A 22,410-nucleotide genomic window follows, 5' to 3' on the forward strand; every position below is an offset into this window, starting at 1 on the left:
CAAACATGATAGGAGATTATAGCACTCTACTCTATGTCCTACAAAAATATTACAAAAGCAGAGAAGGTACACTGAGTAACAAGACTATAATACACTATACAGACATTCAAATGTCTTCCATAAGCCTTCTTTTGAAGTGTATTTACCTTTGAACATGTTGTCGTTTTTCCACTCCCTTGCAATCCAACAAACATGATCACATTCTGTTTTCCTTTAGTTGGTGTCCATGCTTTAACTCCAGGGTCTACTAGCTGTATACCAAAAGTAAAAATGTCAGACTAACATGTGACATTCAAACATCCTATGACATTTAAATTATAAACATCAAGCTAAGGATGTTTCCACTTTATTGAAACCACCATAATCCCAACATTCTTAGGCAACTTTACTAGTCCCCTTCATGCAGAGTGAAATTTAAGAGTTATATAAAATATTGCAGGCCTTTCAAATCAAAGCAATTTAGAGGTAAGGAGCTCATCTACATCACACATCTGTATCACATCTACATAAATATGAAACAAATTTACCTATAGACTATATAAACCTCAAATTTGGGGGCCAGTAGAATGGCTCAATAGGTAAAAGTGATCACCAAACTTGACAACCTGAGTTCAATCCTCAGGACCCACATGATGGAGGGAAACAGCCAACTCCCTTAAGTTGCCAAACATAGTACACACTTGCCAGACACACAGACACTCCTACCTCCCCCCCCTCGATAAGTGTAGCTTTTAAATTTTTATTTTATTATTTAGCCTCTATACATTTTTATTACCTAAACATTATCATCTCAGCATGAAATCCATGACATAATTTATATTTCTTTCTCATATTCCAAGTCCTCAAATCCAGCCAGTATATACCTTTTCAAATTTGTCTTGCCTTTCAAACAAAAAACCAAAACAAAAAGTTGCCTGATGCTGCTGGTGGTACACACCTTTAACTTCAGCACTCGGGAAGGCAGAGGCAAGCAGTCTCTGTGAGTTCCAGGTCTGTCTGATCTATAGACTGAGCTCCACAAACAACAGCCAAGACAACATTGAGAACCCTGTCTTCTCAAAATGACTGAATGAATAAATAAACAAACAAACAAAAATTTAGTTAAATTAAAAGCTAATTTTGGGAGTAGGGCTGGAACCTATGGCTTCATATGCCAAGGCAGGCCCTCTGTCACTTATGTTTATCACCATCTCCCTCTTTGAATTTAAATTAATGTGTACTTACTGCTCAAATAACTTTACAATTTAGTCTAGACACATTCCAAGTGCTCAATAATCATGTGTCTGGAATCTTCCATACTGGTATTTAAGTTCTATTTGACAAATGTATATATGAAACAAAATGATAAATGGCACCTTCTAATTCTAGTTTCTAATGTCAAAAGATCTATAAAATTATTACCTAAAGAGAGCAAGGGAGAGTTGGGCAGTGGTAGCGCAGGCCTTTAGTCTCAGTATTTGGAAGGCAGAGGCAGGAGGATCTCTGTGAGTTCAAGACCAACCTGGTCTACAAGAGCTAGTTCCAGGACAGGCTCCAAAGCCACAGAGAAACCCTGTCTGGAAAAACAAAAACAAAAAAACAAAACATAACAAAAAGAAAGCAAGGGAGAAAAATAGAATTTTACAACAATGGGTTAGTGAAAAAGTATCACATAGAAACAGTTCTCAAACAAATACAAGGCTAATTTTCTTTTGTTTCATTTTTGAGAGTCTCATGTTACCTAGTTTGGCTTTGAACTCACTATGTAGCTGAGGCTAGCCAAAAACTCCTGATCCTCCTCTCTTCATCTCTTGAAGTCCTTGAATTATATATTACTATTGTTACAAGTATGCACTACCATGCTTTATAAGCTAGTGCAAAAACATAATTCAAATTTAAGTCCATTTGGAGCCTGAAATACTTATTTGCACATGGTAACTCCATAATCAGTTAATATTCTAGACCAGATGTTTACAAACTAAATTATTATCATCCTGATGATTACTGTTATTATTTGACTTACAGAAGCTCTCATTCAGTAACCTAGGCTGGTTTGGACTCAGTACGTAACCAGGCTGCCCTAGAACCCCTGCTACAGCTTCTGAGTGCTGGGATTACTGGGTGAACTGCCAAGCCTGGTGTAAATAAGCCGTTAGTGGAACACAGCTATGTCCATTCATTTACCACCTTTGTGTTTCAAAAACAGAGGTGCAACAGAGACTAAGCGGTTCAGGATCAATAATCTAGACAATACCATCAAGGTATTATACAGGAGTTTCAGGGAAGACTGGTAAAGAAAAGAGAAAACAAATCAAAATGCACTTTCTTATTCCTTTTCCAAACATGTACACAACAAGGAAAAACTCCTGAAGTGAACAAAATCTGTCTTAAAGCAAATCCACTTCCCTTTCTCCTATATCTTTTCAGTATAGAAAGGCTGCCCTGCATTCATCTCTGTTCTTTATATTCATGACAGCTATCTATTATTACTGAACATTTTATAAAACTATCTTCTTGTCCTCCTACATTCTTGAAACAAGTCTTCAACCTTGTAGTATGAAAAATCCTTTATAAAAACACTCATTTGAGCCAGGCGTTGGTGGCACACGCCTTTAATCCCAGCACTCGGGAGGCAGAGGCAGGCAGATCTCTGAGTTAGAGGCCAGCCTGGTCTACAGAGCGAGTTCCAGGACAGCCTCCAAAGCTCCAGAGAAACCCTGTCTCGAAAAACCAAAAAAAACAAAAAAAACACTCAATTGTAAGGGTTGGCTGCAATGTGCAATCTGAAGCCATATAAACATCCAGTCTGCTGTACTGAAACTGACACTATCCTATACTTAACACAGATATTATCCATCCTCATGGATGAATCTGTAATACCACGCATTTAGCCACTTAAAACACTGGTGTACTGAATTATATAAATCTCACATCATCACTCATTTCATTAAACGTAAAAATCTTGACAATATCAGTACTAATTTCATCATAAAAAAAAGTCAAGATTCTTTCAAACTCATGTTAGAGATATAGCTTCTACTTTTTTGTGTGGTGTTGGAGATTCAAACTATAGTCCCCTAGTTCATATATTTATCTTGAATTTTATCACCAGCTATAATATTGTCAGTTATTTTCCTTAAAGTGACAAGTTAACCTCACTTTGGGAAATAATTCTGCCAAGTTAAATCCAGGTCAGAATAACCATATTATATGCTTATTGCTTATTTACAAACAAAATGGTGTTCTATGCAAGCAGAACTTTAGCTTGCAATTGAGCTGAGCTTTCAGAGAATTTGAGAGTACAGCGCAGAATTTTATACATATTTCCCATTTAAAAATACATACGCATTGTCAATGGTCACAATTTAATACAATTAATATCTACTGCTTTGTGAAGTAAAAGCTGGCCATTTTAAGTAGTTGCTAGTAAAGTGTACAGTCACTAATAAAATAGTTTGGCTGATATCATTGTTTTTTTGTTTGTTGTTTGAGACAGTCTCAATATGCAGCCTGGCTGGCCTCTAATTCATAGAGATCCACCGGCCTCTGCCTTCCTGTTTTAGTCCTGTCAGGGGAAGAGATTTAAAATCCTTTATAAAAGGATTTTAGCCCTGTAAAAATAGACAGGTTGGAGGAGAATGTAGAGAAGGGTGCCTATACTCAAAAGACCTAGGGAGGAAGTAATGGGATTAAGGGCATGAGCCACCATATTTAACTGGTGTTACTGTCTTGATTTGACAGCAAGCTGTCATGCTGCAGAATATATGTTATCACACTGTGGATCCTGAGACTGCATTATGTACTAGAAAAACCTGTTTCTAGTTGTGGTGTGGCTCAGTCCTAGCACACACCTTTAATCCAAGAGCTTTCTGCTTGAATACTGTAAACAGGGTCAAATAAAGTCAACCATAAGTCAAGAGGCAGAGCAAGCAACCAGTTGGCAAGATGTGAACATAGGATTATTATGAAAACAACAAAACAAAACAGAGAGGAAGGGGGAGTCAGGACTGAGAAAAACAAACAGGAAGAAGGGAGGAATATTCAGTTACAGGAGTCGTTTGAGACAGAGAAAAGAGATAGCTTCTGGGATGTCAGCTGGGTACTTTGTCTCTCTGAGCTAGCAGGTTTTCACCCCAGCATCTGGCTCCTTTGTCTTTACTGGTAAAATTAAACGATTGAATTTTTGTTTAAAACAACACTGTCAGGCTATATAAAAAAGGCAAAGAGTGGGAGCTAGAGGTATAGTTCAATGACAGAGCATGTACTTCTCATGTGACTTCCTAGGTTCAATCCCCTGAAGGACACACTAGAGTAAATAATGCTTTAGTATTACTATGCAAGTTTTTTTTTTTTTTTTTTTTTTTTTTGGTTTTTCGAGACAGGGTTTCTCTGTGGCTTTGGAGGCAGGCTGTCCTGGAACTCGCTCTGTAGACCAGGCTGGCCTCGAACTCACAGAGATCCGCCTGCCTCTGGGATTAAAGGCGTGCGCCACCAACGCCTGGCTTACTATGCAAGTTTTAACTTAGCTTGTATACATACTGTTCTACACCACAAGCTTCTCTGAGATAAGGACAAGAGTTATCTCTGCTGTCCACTTGGCATACTGCCTAGAAGAAAGAAGCTACTTAACAAATGCTTCCCAGTCTAGTTCTTGATGCTCCAGAGTTGATTATAATTCTTATAAAGGACTCAAATTTGCTTCCCAGCACCTACAGCAGGTAACTCACAACCACTTGTAACTCTAGCTCCAAAGCCTGTGACACTCAGAGGCACCAGAGATCACACACATATCCACAGACAGACACACACATACATACAAATATGTTTTTTCAAACAATTTTTTAATCTCTTTTGTTTTGCTACTAATTTTTTTTAAGACAGGGTTTCTCTGCACAGCCCTGGCTGTCCTGGAACTTGCTTCTGTAGACAAAGTTGGCCTCACACTCAGAGATCTGTCTGCCTTTGCCTTTCAAGTGCTGGGATTAAAGATGTGCACCACCACCACCAGCTTATTATTAATTTTTTCATATTCTACATTCTATGTGTGTTTTGCCTGCACATATGTATATACCATGTGGTGCCTGTGGTGATCAGAAGAGGGCATCAGATCCCTTGGAGTTGTGAACTACCACGTGGATGCTAGGAATTGAACCCAGGTCCTCTGCAAGAGGACCAAGTGCTCTTAACTGCTGAATCATCTCGCCAGATTCACACACACAAATATTTTTAAATAGCCCTCCCATTTATTTTTTTTCTAACTTTTTTCTGTCTGCTCCTGTCACACACACATGTGAAAGCCGGGGAACAACTAGGAGTCAGTTCTCTCCTTCCACCACGTAGGTTCCAGGATCAAATTCAGGTTAAGTCTTAGCAGCAGACACCTTACCAGAACAGCATCTCACCAGCCCAAATTTATATTTCAATTCGGATGAATCATCGATATTAGAAGGAACTCAAAAGTGTGTTCATTTAAAATCCTATATATTTTTATCCATTGAGTAGATGGAATTATAATATTGGTATACTTTTACCTTTACAAGTTCTTTAAATACAGCATGTTGGATCATTTTTCTTTTGTTCAGACCAGATGCCATCTCTTCAAGATCAATTGCAGACCTTCATAACAGTGACAATTGGGGTAAGAAGTCAGTTAGGATAATCTGAAAGTATTTCTATCCCATAAAATGTAAGAGCATTCAATCATTCACACTAACAGTTTAACATCTATATAATTATTTATAGATTCTTAAAATTATATCACAAAGAATTATACCATAAAATACTAGGTATAAAACTTTGGTTAGTTTTTCAAGGCTTTTAGTTCAATGCATAAATACTAATTTCTCTGGATATAACTATAAAACATTAATTTTTTTTGAAACTTGTAAATTTTATACAGAGAATCACACTGACTTTCTAGTTCTAAATTCTTAAATGCTATTAGTTTTGTATCTTCTCCCAGACTATCACTGCAGAAAGAAGGAATGTTAGGACTGGGATTCAAGAAGTTAGAGGTGCCTATATGGTTCTTGATGTCCCACCCATACGCCTCTTCCAGTGGATATAGTAACAAAGACCACACAGTACTCCTTCAAACAGGGACAGAGAAACCAAATGGAGAGCAGAAGAGAATATAATTCTTCAATCATGCAGAAGGCTGACTCATGTAATCTTACCACAATTTCATGAAGAAGCTGAATTGTTAATAAGCTCTTACATAAAGTTGTATCCCATTTAACTATAATAAATGACTGAGCCCATCCAAATAAAGACAAGAAAATCTACAATGAAATGAAGTTATCTTTGGTTGTTCACTGAGCCATCAGTGTGGAAATACACAGTCCTTCTTCTATTCTTCTTCCATCTACATCTTTCAGCCAAGCTGACCTGAGACTTTATACAACTAAGGCTGGCCCTGAACTCATGAAACTTCTCTTGTCTCAATCTCCGAGACATGAGCCATCACACCTTGTTGCACAGGCAGTTTTCTGACACATGAGTTCTCTGTCATGTCAGTGCTCCATAGAAGTATTTCATAATAAATCAAACTTTCCTAGTTACCACCTCAGTCCCAGTAAACCAAACTTGGTTTGTCCCTGTTTTTTAAACAATTAATTCAACTTACTTAACATTTTCTCTTAGTTGCTTCACTAGTTTAATATTAACATCTGCTTCCAATAATGCTGTACATACTTCTTTTAGCATAGCATTTAATACCTGAAAATAAATAAAATTGAAATATGCTCAATGTTTTACTTCAACAACATAAAAACAACAATTGATCAGGTATCATGTAATATACAGTAGCTTAAAAAAGATATAGCAATACCACACTATTGGAGGTGAGAAAAGATTTCCAATTACCTTTGGAGAAAAAATAATATTAAATATTCAGTCATTATATAAAAATAAGGCATGGCATTTAGTTTTACACAGGTATTAATAATCAAGTATTAATCATCATAGTTTTATTCTTATATTAAAGCATTAAAATAAAAGCAACACTAAGACAAAGAAACCTACTAAACCAATATATGATGCCAATGATGTTTCCTAAATCACTGAAGAATTTTGATACCTATATTCACAGCATATGCTTTTCCTAACTGGAGCAGTATGGAAGATAAAAGATGACTACATGGTCTTACAATTTCTACATATCAAGAGGAAAAAAGTAGAAAAGGGCTCTATTTTCCACTGAAAATTCCCTATCACAGAGTGTTGAGATGCAGTTCCTGTGGTTAGAAGGTCGTGAAGTATAAGCTCTATAAGAAAAGATGAAGCTTCAGCCGCTCACAAGACACAAGCATGGACAGTAGAGCAGAAGCTGCATAAGAGGAAGAATTTCTGTTTTGCTTACTGATTTACCCTTGTTCCAGCAAAATGCCTGCAAATACAGGCCTTAAAATAGCAACTGTACTTTGTACACCCTTCAGAGACCTGTAAGGATTCTCCAGCCCTCATCCAGGGGTACTGACTAGAACTGGTTATCCCCCAGAGGAACTTGTTTTGGTTAATTTGCTAGTGGAACACCAAGGCTAGAAAACTTGCCAAATCAGAAGTGGTCGTTCCGCTTCTACCAAGGGTTTCACACACTGGCTCACCAGAGCACCCCGCCCCCACGGCCTCACCCTGCAGCCCTGGCTGGCCTTGAACTTGCCTCTATCCTTTCCTCTACTTCCTAAGCGTTGGGACTACAGGCTTATGTCATCACACCTGGCTTCCTTTTTCAATACTATTTTTTGGGGAGATACTAAAAAAAAAAAAAAAAAGCCTCCCTATGTAGCCCAAGTTGATTGAACTCATTAACCTGAGATTCTCCTGCCTCAACTTTCTGAACACCAAGTGTAGAATTTGAATTTGTCATCTTTTTCAGTCTGTTTCTCCATCAGAATGAGAATAAAGGCTCTACAACATGTTATTCAGAAAGCTGCTGTTTTAGTTATTGTGGATGGTAAGACTAAGCAATTAGTGATTTAATATTAATAAGAATTATTAGAGAAACCTTCATGGAAGAAATTAGGGGAAAAGATACCCTTTCAGTAAAGAAATATCTGAATAGTCTAGTTTCTAAGACGGTCTTAAAATTGTTTAATTTCATCAGTTTTTTTAAAAGTACTGATAATAAATTATATACTAGAGCCAGGTGGTAGTGGCACACACCTTTAATCCCAGCACTCGAGAGGCAGAGGCAGGCAGCCTCCAAAACAATACAGAGAAACCCTGTCTCGAAAAACAAAAACAAAAAAAAACAAAAAGACAAAACAAAACAACCCCCCCAAATTTCGTAATAGAATTTTTTCTGAAACTTCAAACATAGAAAACTTTTTGATCATGAGCTTAGTCTTTAATGGCTGAGCCATCTCTCCAACCCAACTTAGAATACTTTTACTGTATTAGTTCACTTAATTAAAAAAAAATCTTAAAATAAATATTATTTTCACAGTTTATACATTTTAAAGGATCTACCCACATTTCTATCACTATGAAACCAGCTAGGGATTGTAACACGAAACTCAGAACTTTTTCATTGTCACTATAAACTAGAAAGAATACTATGGACTATAATCATCTGCCTTCAAATAACAAGTCATTAAGGTACATTGGCAGAAACAAGCCATTGAGTAGATAGGAGAGTGAGAGATACAGTATCTTACAACTATTAAAGCCACTGAACTGGAGAGCTGGCTCAGTGGTTAAGAGTACTTTCTTCTCTTCCAGAGGATCCAAGTTCAGTTCTGTGATGATGTGAATGAGAATGGTCCCCACAGACTCATATATGTGAATGTTTGGTTCCCAGTTTGTGAATTGTCTAGGAGTTGTGGCCTTGTGGAGGAGACATGTCACTGGGCGTAAACTCTGAGGCTGCATAAGCAGGCTCAGTCTGACTGCTTTTTGCCTGTGAATCAGATGTGAGCTCTCAACTACTGCTCTAGTGCATGACTCCCTGACAGCCATGCTCCCCTCCACGATGGTCATAGGTTCTATAACCCTCTGGAACTGTGAACCCCAAACTGAAATCTTTCTTTTTCTTTTTTTTTTTTTTTCTTTTTTTGAGACAGGGTTTCTTTGTGTAGTCCTGGCCTTCCTGGAACTCACTCTGTAAACCAGGCTGGTCTTGAGCTCAGAGATCCACCTGCCTCTGCTTCTCTAGTCCTGGAATTAAACGGGTGCACCACCACCCAGCTAAACACTTTCTTAAGAAAATTGCCTTGGTCAGCAATAGACAAGTAACCAAGACAGGTTCCCAGCACCTATACGGTGGCTCACAACCATCCATAACCCCAGTTCCAAGGGATCCGATGCCCTCTTCTGACCTCTGTGCATTAGGTACACACATGCTGCACAAGCACACAGGCAAAAGACTGATAAAATTAAAAACACACAAAACTTTAAAACACACACATATAATTAATTAAGTAAATAAATCTTTTTAAAAAACCTATGAGCCCAGAAAGACTATTTCAGGTATGATAATGGTTTGGATTATGATTCGCCTTCCATGAGGCAATCAGAGAAGCTCTTCCTTCCTGGCTTGAACTGCCTCAGCCACCCTACAGTATGTTCTGCTACACTAGGCAAAAATGCTACTCTTTTATATGAAGAATGCTGAATGACAGATACAGGAAAAACAGATAAGCACATGTCTATCAAGGAGAAAGAAGTGCCAGGAAGTTTTAGGTCTATGTTGAGACAGAACAGCAAGCTACCCAAGATTCAAGTATTCAAGTATTTCAAAAGCTATATAAAGATATTGTTTTTGTTTGTTTGTTTGTTTTGCTTTTTAAGTTCTCAGTGGTTAAGAGTACTTGTTGCTCTTCCAGTGGATCCAAGTTTGAGTCCAGGCACTTGGGCAGCTCATAACCCTCTGATATTCTAACCTCTTCTGGCCAACCTGGGCACCTGCACTAGTGTGCACATAACCTCACACAATTAAAAATAAAAAGGTGAGATAACAGGATAGTTGATTTTTCAATAAATGCATTCCTTTCTGTTATATTTGCAGTATTAAATCTACATCAAATTAAATCACAACTCTAAAGATCATTATTTAGTCCAGCTCTCTAATCCTAGTAACCTTGTACCAGCAAATGTATTTTATACTATTTACATACCTCTTCATTGATAATGGTGGCATTGCTCAATGAGCGTAATGCTGATGTTATTTTTCTTCCAAGATCTGCTAGAACCATCTTGAAGGTTTTAAGATATACTTACGACTCTAGAAAGGAAAAGAAAATATTAGTTGAAAACCATTTCTCATTAACTCCTAACTGAAGAATAAAAAGAATATTTAAATTCAAATTAAAATACTCCAATGTTTAAACACTGTAATTTCAGCTTCTATTGCTTAAATCTGCAATTTCAATACATTCATGTCAAAAAAGGTAAATATGGCTATTTGGTTATGATGTCTTCCATTTAAATACCTGATTAGAGAATCTCAGACATAAATATCAGATTTACAATATCAAATAATGCTGGGTGGTGGTGTTGTACACCTTTAGACCCAGAACTTGGAAAGTAGAGGCAGGCGAATCTCTCTGAGTTCCATAACAGCCTGGTCTACAAAGTGAGTTCCAGGACAGGCTCCAAAGCTACAGAGAAACTCTGCCTCAAAAAAAAAAAAAAATCAAATAATCTGTTGAGGAAATAAAAGTATGATGATCTTCAACTAATTTTGTTCTCTCTCTGGCACACACTCAATGAATATGAGTCACTGAATGATGCCCATGTCTGCCTGTAAATAACAGGGGAGGTGAGCTCTCCAGGAAAGGTGCTTAGCTCCACACCATAGAACTCCGTGCTATTGAATCTAACTGTTAAGCAAAAAAGAAAAGGGAAAACTACCTTTATTTATAAGTCACTAACTTTTCTAGCCAAAACAAATCAACTGCTGAGTCATCAACTATACGAGAGCCACCTACTAAATAACTCTACTGGCACACACCTTTAACCCCAGCACTTGGGATTCAGAAGTAGATGATCTCTATGAGTTAGAAACCAGTCTGGTCTACACAGAGAATTCCAGACCAGGTGGGGCTACATAGTGAAACCCTGTCTCAAAAAAAAAAAAAATCACATTATTTTATTCTTCTAACTACTAAGGAAACAATTACTCTCTCCATTCTAAAGTGATTTCCTGATTTCTTTTTTCCCCAAGACAAGGCTTCTCTGTATAGCCCTGGCTTGGCTGAGCTGGAACATGCTCTGTAGACCAGGCCTGCCTCTAGCTCCCAAGTGCTGGAATCAAAGATGTGTGCCCCCCCCACACACACACACTGATTTCCTAACTACAAAATACAGTAACCTCAAAAATCCTTTCCATTAAGCCAGTCATGGGGTATACTTCTGAAGTTCTAGCACTTGAAAATATGGGAGCAGGAGGAACAGGCATGAGTTGGAAGCCAGACTGAGTTACATGAGACAGTCTAAAACAAACACAAAAATAAGGTATAGCTTTAAAAGGTACACAGATATACTACTACAGGTAAGGATCACAGAACTCACAGAAGGTAAGTAAATACGATTAGTACTGTCTGCCCCCAACATCCTTTATTTACTAGCTGGTGAGCAAGGTACATGAATGAACAGCAAAATAAATGCCAAAACAAACTCCTCTTGCCTAACTACAAAGCAGAAAATCACCTCCTGTCTCTGGAGCCTGTCATGTTACCTTTGGACTGAAATTACAGCATTCGTCATCAACCTGCCAACAACTCCGGCCGAACTATAGACTTGTCAGCCTCCATAACTGTCTGAGCTAACTCCTATAATTCCTGAAATATGGGCAGACTAAATTGGTGGAAAAGACAAAAGGGAATTTGGTAAGTATGAAATGGATGGAATGAGCAGAAATGCAAACATGGGGAAAGGAGCTGGTAACAAGGTATTCTTGTCAGGAGAGAGTGCTATACAGAAGGAATGAAAGTTTTAAAGGCTTGAAAACAGTCTAATATAAACAATATTGACCAAGAGACAACGGCTAAAAATAATTATTTTGACAGTCCTTTTGAGATTATCTGGACTTGGTCCTATTTTGCAGAGTATACAAGATACTAAAACTAAGGCAGAGGCAGGTGGATCTCTGTGAGTTGGAGACCAGCCTGGTCTACAAGAGCTAGCTAGTTCCAGGACAGCTTCCAAAGTCACAGAAAAACCCTGTCTTAACTCCCCCCAAAATAAAAGACAAATAGAAACTGGGCATAGTGACTCTCATGTCTTTAATCCCAGCTCTCCAGAGGCAGGGGCTCTGTGAGTTCAAGGCCAGCCTGTCTACATAGAGAGTTCCAGGACAAGCAGGGCTAGAAAGACCCAATCTCAAAAAAGAAAGAAGGCAGGAGGGGAGGGAGACGGGGAAAGAAGGGGGATAGGGCGGAAGGGAGGAAGAGGGAGAGGGAAAAGAGGAAAACGGTCGGAGAGGTGGTTCAGCAGTTAAAACTTACTGCTCTTCCACAGGACTTAAGTTCAATTCCCCATTCACACTAAAGATGCTCACAACTGCCTGTAAAGCCATTTCCAAGGGAGTGAGGAACCCTCTTGTGACCCTCACACACCAGTACTCACACAAATTGCAAACACTGACACAGATTCAGACGCATAAAAAACAAAAATAAGGGGCTGGAGAGATGGCTCAGTAGGTAAAGCACTGACTGCTCTACCAGAAGACTGGGTTCAAATCCCAGCACCCACGTGGCAGCTGACAACACAACTCCCAACTGCATCTATTCCAGTCCTAGGGAATCTGGTGCCCTCACCTGGCTCCTCCAGCGCCCGGCATGCATGTGGTACAAGCAAAATTTAATAATCTAGAAGTTAAAAATAACTGCTATTTCCAGGTGAGGTGTTGGACACCTTTAATCCTAGCACTTGGGAGACAGAGGATGGGAGATCTCTGTGAGTTCTAGGCCAGCAACATCTACATAGTGAGTTCTAGGCCAGCAAGGCCTACATAATGAAACAGTCTAAATTAATTTAAAATTTTTTAAATTATTGCTGACATGATGAAAATGGGAAAAGTTTTGCTTACCTTAAGCAAAGGGTTTTTTTGTTATTGTTTTGTTTTTTTAAAGTTACATAGTTGTTTAACCTCAAAGAGCAACTATTTCATGGAAAGGACTCAAGATTAATTTTTTATCCCATATCCAATAAGCTAAATCAATGAAGTAAGTACTTTTCATGGTCGAAGTGGGATGTTTCAGTTCATCTCCTTTTATCACTGTTCCCAGGCGTGATATAGTCCCATCTGTGACACCACAATAAACTCAAGATGACATCATAAACAGAGCATTCTTCATTTTAAAAAGTTAGACCAGTTAATTGTTAAAAATGAATCTAGGGGAGAGATAGCTCACAGGTTAAGAACCTTTGCTCTTCCACAAGACCTGGGTTTGATTCCCAGCACTCACATGGTGGCTCACAACCATCTAATTCCAGTTCCAGGGGATCCCTATCCTCTTATGACCTCTGCAAGGTACCAGACACACAAGCAACACACATACATATATACATGCAAGCAAAACACTCAAGAACACACAAAATAAAAAATAACTTTTCCCCAATGAATCTAGATGGGAATGATGGCACACACATACTTGTGAGGCAGAGGCAGGTGGCTATCTGTGAGTTTAAAGCTAGCCTGGTCTACATGGCATGGCAAATTACCTGTGTGTGCATACATATACAGAGCAGAGGTACCTCTGTCCACCTTGTTTTTTGAGATAGGGTCTCTCACTGGCCAGGAGCCCCAGGGTTCTGCCTGTTTCCATATCCCAGTGCTGATATTACATGTATGTGCAACCACAGCCTGGCCATTTTATGTGGGTCCCTGGAATCAAATCTAGGTCACTATGCATAAGAGGCACTTTAGATACTGAACTATCTCCCTGCTTCCCCTAGACAACTTTAGCAATTCAAAATAACTTGGCTGGGCATAAAGATTCTTGATTCTTGGTTACATTTTTACCAAGAGCTTTAAAATACGAGAAAACGATTTGAACTCAACCCCCATGCTGGCATAGCAAGCGCTTTACCAACCAAGCCGTCTCTCCAGCCCCAATGTCATAAGTTAATGGAAGAAAAGGTATAGAAAACCTCAATTAGGCTAGGCAAAGTAATGGCATGCCTCTAACTCCAGCATTCAGAAGAGAACAAAGCAGAAGGGCCATGAGTTTAAAAGACTAACCTGGGCTACCAAACAGGTTTTCTTTTAAAGGAGAAGAGTATTCCTCCTACGGAACCCCTCCCGTCTCCAGAGCCTTCCTCACTTTTCCTTAATAAATCCATGTTTGCTCTGAAAATAAATGCAATTTAAAAAGGTAATGAGGTGCCTAGGGAAATGCCTGAGAGCACACGCTGTGCAAACATGAGGATCTGAGTCTGAATTCCCAGCAGCCATGAAGAAGCTGTGCGCACCTGCATGCCAGCACTGAGGGGTAGATCCAGGAAGCTCAGTGGCCAGCCAGCTAGCCAAAACAGTGGGCTTCAGGTTTAGAGTCCCAGTCTCAAACATCACAGTTCTCTCTCATCTAAGGCTCAGCTCCAAATCTTCAGATACACAGCCTAGAGTGACTGCAGAAACCAGGAAAGTGAAAAGGGACCGTTGCTGGGGTGGGGAAGCAATAGAGAGGGGTGTATTGGGGTACAAGTGATCTGATGTGCGGAGAGGGAAAATAGGGTAGGGTTCTAACTAGGGAGGGGGAGGGAGATAAATACTGAAGGACAGGAGGGTAAAACAACCATAAATAAGGGTGTCTGGGGAAAAAACATACTATTAACAATCTACCTAAAAACAAAATAAAAAACTATAATATAATTAAGTCTGCATATAAATAATACGTATATATTTTAAATGAAATTCATCTAATAAAAACCCAACACCAAGCATGAGAAGCCCTCTTTTGAGTTATTTGTCAGGATTGTCCAAGAGACTCCTAAACCATTATAGGCCATTGATATCACCCTTGATTGCCCCCCTCGCCCACCCCAGAGGTGGAGGGTAAGTCCCCATTAGTGAAAACACCATACTTCAGACACAGGGCCCAAAGACCTCTGAGCAGGAAGTAACCAGAAAGCCTCCTCCCTAAAGACTAGCTTTCTTGGTACCAGAAGGTGCCACGCAAGCTTCAAAAGAGGGAATCAAGCAAGGTCCTACCAGCTATGACTGCTATACACCACAACAACTGGGGTGGCACAGGAAGTAACACAGCAAGGCTGCAACAGTGAGTGGCACACAGACCCTGGCAGCAACCAACAGCTCTCCAGTCACCTCACACAGGAATCACAGGCAACTAAGGAATGCTCAAAGCAGAAGCTGTCTTCCTCAAGGAAGAACACACCAACTGGTTATCTGATACCAAATGGTCAGCCCTGAGAGCTTACATACACATCATATATAAACTCAGCAGGCTGTGTTTATGTGTTTAGGAATAGATACATATACATATATGTATGTAACAACAATTAATGAAAAAGAGGCCATGAATTTGAAAGTGAGCAAGGGTATATAGGTGGATTTATTGGGAAGAAAGGGAAGGGGGAATTATGAAATTTTACAATAAGAAAAAAAAAAGACCTGTTAGGTAGGGGTCATGCAGAGAGGGATAGAAGACATCCAACATTCTTCTCTAGCTTCCTCCTCAGACCTGTAGACACATACTGAAACATAGACATATGCACAAACATATACAATACCCTCCCTTCCCCACACCACACCAATAAGCAATAAGAATAGTAACAAAAAAAAATGGGGGGGAAGTGGGTGTAATAGTGCACAGCTTTTATTTTGGAAGAGACTCCTAGACCTCTGTGACCTGAGGTCAGCATGGTCTACATTGCAAGCTGCAGGCCAGTCAGGGCTACATAGTAAGATCTTGTGAAAAAAAAGGGAAGAAATAGAAAGGAAGGAAAAGACAAGAAAAAAACAACCTACAAGCATTCCTTCTTAAGATACTCTTTGTCAAATCAGTCATAAAAAGAATCTTGATACAAAATACTGCTAAGAGAAAAAATAAAAGCAAAAATGCAAAAAAAAATTCTTGGAAATGGTTGCTGCTTTTGAAACAGAAAAGAAATGAAGGGAAAGATGGAGGGGGGAGGAAGACACAGCTCAGCAATGTTACATTAGTTACATTTATACAATTCCTATCAGTTCAAAATTAAATCCTCAGTCCGAATTCCCAGAGGCAATAACATGGGGGAGAAATAAAATGCTTTAGAGAGGTAGTCTTATCTGAACTTATTAGAAAAGCAAAACAAGCCATCACAGACCTTGATGGGCAGCCAGGCCTAGCAATCACTGCACTCAGCAGCATCCCTCTGACCAGACACAGGAATGAAAAACTGTCCTCAACTGGTTGGTTGGTTGGTTGGTTTTTTTGTTTCTTTCAGGACAAGGTTTCACTGTGTAGTCCTGGCTGTCCTGGGACTCACTTTGTAGATGAGGTTGGCCTTGAACTCAGAAATCCACCTGCCTCTGCCTCTTGAGTGCTGGGACTAAAAGTGTATACCACAACAGTGCAGTTTGTCTCAAGTTTTAAAATACCTTAGGCAGAGGACCATTACAGATATATTTTACTTGGAGGCTGAGGCGGAGGATCACTTGAGGCCACGGCTTCAAGGTCAGACAAGGCAACATAAGATCCTATTTTAAAAAGGAAAGCAAAAGCTATATGTACACACATAAACATACATACCTGTATAGAACACAAACATCTTAAGAAACCATGGCAAACGCAGCAAATGAGGAAAAACCCAAGAGTCAGACGTCTACAAATCCTAGCCATAATCCAAAAGTTTAGAAAAGTGCTCCTGAACAACTACAAAAAACACACGAGACAGGGGATACAGGACGGAATGGCCAAATGGCAAAAAGAAGAGGAACAAGGCAAAAGTTATTCCAGTGTTTCCAGTTTGAAAAGCCAGGTGGCTAATGATGTCATTAACCAATGGATGGAAAGCAGAAGGGAAGCTGATTTGAAAGCTGGAAAAATCAATACAGAAAAAAATCCAAGAGTCTTAGTTACTCATAATGGTCTACAAGTTAAGTAGAATGTCTAGATAAGTATTCTTCGAACCACACTGCTTTGCCGTGTATTTTAGGAATGGGGTACTGACACTGCCCAGGCTCACCTCCAGTTCCTGGGCTCAAGTAATTTCACGACCCAGCCTACAAAGTAGCTAGGCACGTGTGGCTTAGCCTTTTTTTGTTTGTTTGTTTGTTTTTTTCTTTTTGGTTTTTCGAGACAGGGTTTCTCTGTATTGTTTTGGAGGCTGTCCTGGAACTCGCTCGGTAGACCAGTCTGGCCTCGAACTCACAGAGATCCGCCTGCCTCTGCCTCCCGAGTGCTGGGATTAAAGGTGTGTGTCACCAACCCCCAGCTTTGTTTTTTCTTTTTAGCCTTTTTTTTTTAAATAAAACATACACAAAACACACTCAAGAAATAAGGATCAAAACTCAAAAACACTGCTTCTATACATCTCAACACATACACCAGATAACCTGGCGGAAAATGGGAGATGAAAGCAGCGCATTTGCTTAGACCTACTGAGTCTGCACAAAGTGCAGAGCTCTCAGAATGAAGGGTAGAAAAAGGTGCACGGAGATGGTTAGTACACGGGAATGACTGGGCGAGAACGCTCTGGGGGAACCTAGGGAGGATCATGTAGTCTAGCAATAAGGGGCAACAGACAGCAAGAGCGAATCCACCGAGTCTAAAAGTACCCCAAGGGACCGTAGTTTTTACTGATCTTCCAAAAGCACACTGACAAAATTTAAAAAAGAAAAAAAAAGCCTATCTTTAAAAGGAAGAAAAGCTACCATTCCAGTAGCAGGCACAGAAAGTCACAGAACTCCTTGCACAGTAGTCTTTGTTAAATCAGGAAAAAAACTCATCAGTCGTACCAACAAAGGTGAGGTACGCAGGTTCGAGGGGAATGTCTCCCTCCTCTTTTGCAACACGAATAAACGGTTTACCTAACTCTCTTCCATCCTGCTAGGAATTGATGCTAGGTTTCAACAGCAAATAGTTCGGACAAACCCCTGAAGGGGCACATGAAGTTTCATGTCTGTTACCCGTACCCCGTTATGCCTACAGTTTCCCAGTATGCGTCAGGCTGTAATATATACTTATGGGCTTTTCCTCCGAGGTACTCCATGCTGGGGCTTGTCCTTACAGTTTAAAAGAAAAAAAAAAAAAAGAAAGTCCTGTAAATATTTTGTTTACTAAGCGAAGAGTGGCAACAAGAACTTTGATATAAGCTGTGAGGTAGTGGCAGGTGCCTTTAGTCCCAGCTCTCGGAGGTAGAGGCAGACGGATCTCTGTGAGTTCGAGGCCAGCCTGGTCTACAAAGCAAGTTCCAGCCAGCAAGGGTCGTTACACCGAGAACCCCTGCCTTGATAAGTCAAAAAAGAAAAGAGAAAGTCGATATAATAAAGTTTCCAAAGAAAATGCATTGTCAATAGCATCCACTGATAAAAAAAAAAGTCGCCAGTATCTCTTATCATTGTCACTGAACCATCTTATTCACTTAGACAAGAGCTACCGCATGCAAAAAAAACAATATGTCAGGCACTAGGAGACAGGAAAGCAAAATCTGGTACACATCAGAAGGCTTTGGGCAAGAAGCCTCATCTAAACTCGCTCAGGAAAGCCACCAAGACTACACATGCTTACATCTCATTTGGCTCGGGCAAACCAGAAAGGGTAACAGTGCACCCCTTAGTAAAACTTGCGACGGAGGACAAGAGACAGAAGTGTCGGGGCGCCTCCGCCGGGGTGATCGCAGCCCGTGGCGACGAGGAAAGGCTCCCGCAGAAGCGCCTCGCCCAAGCCAGGGGTCCGGCTGCGAGCGGCTCCCTTCCAGCAGCGCAGGGCGAGGAAAACCCCCCACACTCACCGCAAGAGGCACCACTACAGCCGCGGCCCTGGGGCCGGCGAGTCCGCGGCGAGGCCCCGCGCCGCGGAAGGAAACCCGGGAACACCGGAGGCAGAAGGACAGGGACGACCCCGCAGCCCGGCTTCCCCAGCCACATCAACCAGGGGCCCAGCGCCCAGCACCGTGAAGCCAACTCCCACCAGCTGGAACACCGACGACTGCCACCGAACCTTCCGCCCAATGAGGGGACGTCATCACTCGCGTAGTCCGGCCCTCCGCCAAGAAAACACACTTCCGCTTCCGGGGCACGAAGCCGCGTTTCGGCAACTCGCCTCCGCGAAGGGTGTTTTTTTTTTTAGGGGGCGTTCCTTTGCATGAGAGCTGACCTTTGACCTTAGCGTTCTGCCTGTGCGTCACCGCGGCGGCAAGCTAGCGGCGAGACAGGCCCTCCCTCTCGGGGTGCAATCTGGAGGACAAGTCAGGACTCGAAGAGCTCCCCCTGGGAAGAGGCGTGCAAGAGCGCTCCGCGAGGGGGCGAGGCTTGGGGCTTCTGCAGCCGCGCGAGGCGGGCTCCCCCGAAGGGGCGGGGCTTAGCGTCGAGGCCTTCTTGAATGGAGAGGCTCCGTGGAGGGCGGGGTCTGGCTGCGCATGCTCAGTGCGAGCCCGCTTCCTGCCGTGCGAGCCTGCTTCCTTGCCTGCTCGCTGGCCGCGCCATGGACTTTCGGACCGCTCGGCGAGCCGTGCTTCAGCTGCTCGGTACTACGGCTCCAGCAGATGTCCCGGCACTGCTCCACTGGATGAGAACTACCCGTAAGCTGTCCTAGCTAGACCCCGGCGGTTCGCTGTTGGCTTTGATCTTTGGGAATCGGAACCGGTACAGGGCGGGGCTGTGCACTAGGCAGTCGCTAGACAGCTCTTGGCCGGCCGCAAATTCACACCTGGTCATCATCACAGTGCGCTTTAGGATTGAATGCCTGGGAACCAACTTTAGGTGGTTTGTGACTCCCGTGCTGACTTTAGACAGGGTTCTAGAACCTCTTTTTTCAGTTACTCGCTCAGGCGGATTCCACCCGGAATAGCAGTTTTCAAAAAAGGTTTTAGGCTGTAGAGTTATCCTCAAGGTAAAAAAGAAAGATCACATGTAGCTAGTACATTTATTTTATACATGGTAAAATATACCATTTAATGACAGTCGCGGGGAAGGAAAGAAAAGAGAGTTAAGCTGTTAATAGCAAAAGTGAAAAGTCATAAGTTAGAATCGAGGAAATGTGATTAGATCTAGTTATTGGGTATATTGTTCTTTCTAGGAAAGTGAAGCCTTCTGAAGCACCGTCTTATTTATATGCTGTCTCCTTTTTGAGAACTGTGCCAACGTATGCTGTACTTCTGTACTGCAAGACATTAATTCCCAAGATTACTTTCACTCATACCCATTACTTGAAATATTTTTATTTAATGGTGACCTTCAATGTATTTTTTATTTTTTGAAGCAAGGTCCCAAGTAGTGGCGGTAGACCTCAAACTTAACAGAGGATGACTTAGAACTTCTGATCCTTATGCTGGTGCTGGAGGTCAAACCACAACCTCCAATTTTAAATCTTTAACCTTGACCTGTTAGAAAAAGGGTTCTTAGTGTAGAAACAATCAGTGCCTTTAGGTATTATTATTATTATTTTGGTTTTACGAGACAGGGTTTCTCTGTATTGTTTTGGAGGCTGTCGACCCAGCCCGGCCTCGAACTCACAGAGATCCGAGTGCGCCACCACCGCCCGGCTTCCTTTAGGTATTATAATAATGATTGTTAAACACTTTGAGAGATCATTTTAAGTGAGACACCGGCCTAAAGTTGGCTTGTGGCATCTGATAGCAAGTTTATCTTGGAAAGTGTGGGAAACCAAAGCTACCACTCCACGGTTATATACACATGCAAGAAGAATGTTTCAAGATAGGAATTTACAATGCTTTTTTTTTTTTTATGAGACACAGTCTCACTATAAGCATGTTGTCTTCTATCGCTTCGGTAAGCCCTGACTTGCCTGTTTCACCCACCATCAGCTACTTGTTACTTTTGTTTGGTTGTTTGTTTTTTCAAGACAGGGTTTCTCGCCGGGCAGTGGTGGCGCCTACCTTTAATCCCAGCACTTGGGAGGCAGAGGCAGGTGGATCTCTGAGTTCGAGGCTGGGCTGGACCGATAGCCTCCAAAACAATACAGAGAAACCCTGTCTCGAAAAACCAAAAAAAAAAAAAAAAAAAAAAAAAAAAGACAGGGTTTCTCTATATTATAGTCCTGGAACTTGCTCTATAGTCCAGGCTGGCCTCAAACTCACAGAGATCGCCAGCCTCTGCCTCCCAAGTGCTGGGATTAAAGGCGTGCGCCACCGCCTAGCCTAGTTTTTCTACATACTTTGACATCTGGTCATGGATTCCAAAAGAATTATTGACTTCAAAAATGCAGAATTGTAACTGAAGAGATAGCTTATTTGCTAAAGGTTCAGGCTCACAACCAAAAATGTATCACGGGCTAGAGTGATACCTGGCTCAGTAAAGTGTAGGGGTCTACAAACCCCAGAGCCGGCAGAGTAATGATCAGAGTGAGGTGAGCATCACAGCTCAGTAGCCAGTGTTGTTCCCAGCTTCTGGAGTCTTGACACTAGGCAGTTTGTTTTAGGCATATTTAAGTATAGTACAATTTGGAAAAAAAATTTCCTGGTCTAACACAAGGAGGCATAATTACATGGGAACTCTTCTCAAAGTGCATGTCACTTCTTCCATGAAGATGGTTTCAGAGATAGGCTACATGTGTTATCCTAAGGGCCTGGGGAACATCTGGTGTGGTCCTGGTCATACAGATAGCACAGAGGTCATCTGCTTCTGCTCGAGGGAGCCTGGTATGATCTGGCCCTACAGATAGCACCATGATCACCGAGTGCAGTGGCTCTCAGCCTCCTCCTGCTACAGCCCTTTAATTTAATATGGTCCCCAGCCTCGATACTATTTCATTGCTGCTTCATAGCTGTAATTTTGCTGCTGTTGTGAATCATAATGTAAATACCTGTGTGGCCCCTGTGAAAGGGTCCAAGACCCACAGACTGAGAACTGCTATTAGCCACCTCCAGTCCCTGCCTTCTGAGAGGAAAATCAGTTTTTTGTTGCTGTAAAGAAACACCATGACCATAGCCTCGAACTCACAGAGATCCGCCTGCCTCTGCCTCCCGAGTGCTGGGATTAAAGGCGTGCGCCACCACCGCCCGGGCACTCTTTTTTTTTTTTAAAGATTTATTTGTTTATTATGTATACAGCATTCTGTCTACATATATGCCTGCAGGCCAGAAGAGGGCACCGGCTATCATTACAGATGTTTCTGAGCCACCATGTGGTTGCTGGGAATTGAACTCAGGACCTCTGGAAGAGTAGCCAGTGCTCTTAACCACTGAGCCATCTCTCCAACCCTTGTGTTGGTTTTTTAAAGTGGGGTTCCATTTTGCCAGGTGGTAGTGGCGCAGACTACCTTTAATCCCAGCACTCAGGAGGCAGAGGCAGGCGGATCTACAGAG

General features: G+C 41.3%; 2 protein-coding genes across 4 annotated transcripts in view; one reads left to right on the forward strand and one right to left on the reverse strand.

Annotated features, from left to right (window-relative positions):
- LOC101833350 (signal recognition particle 54 kDa protein) overlaps positions 1-19,341 on the reverse strand; it is a 64,592-nt gene extending 45,251 nt beyond the window's left edge. Inside the window, exons 1-5 of one of the 3 annotated variants that reach the window (XM_040743076.1) lie at positions 18,877-19,113; positions 10,095-10,201; positions 6,605-6,696; positions 5,511-5,595; positions 147-251 (exon numbers count right to left, since the gene is read on the reverse strand). In XM_040743076.1, coding sequence (XP_040599010.1) covers positions 147-251; positions 5,511-5,595; positions 6,605-6,696; positions 10,095-10,172 — 360 coding nt within the window. In that variant the 5' untranslated portion in view covers positions 10,173-10,201; positions 18,877-19,113. Of the gene's footprint in view, positions 1-146; positions 252-5,510; positions 5,596-6,604; positions 6,697-10,094; positions 10,202-18,876; positions 19,114-19,241 lie in introns of those variants that run through there. The other 2 variants (XM_040743075.1, XM_005080500.4) reach the window with 2 other exon arrangements.
- Positions 19,335-22,410, forward strand: part of LOC121139374 — a 29,455-nt gene continuing 26,379 nt past the window's right edge. Inside the window, 1 exon segment of the mRNA XM_040743077.1 lies at positions 19,335-19,665. Within this exon segment, the coding sequence (XP_040599011.1) occupies positions 19,467-19,665 (199 nt within the window). The 5' untranslated portion in view covers positions 19,335-19,466.

This window comes from Mesocricetus auratus, unplaced genomic scaffold (genome assembly GCF_017639785.1).
Source record: "Mesocricetus auratus isolate SY011 unplaced genomic scaffold, BCM_Maur_2.0 Super-Scaffold_15014, whole genome shotgun sequence".
NCBI classification, from domain to species: Eukaryota; Metazoa; Chordata; class Mammalia; order Rodentia; family Cricetidae; genus Mesocricetus; species Mesocricetus auratus.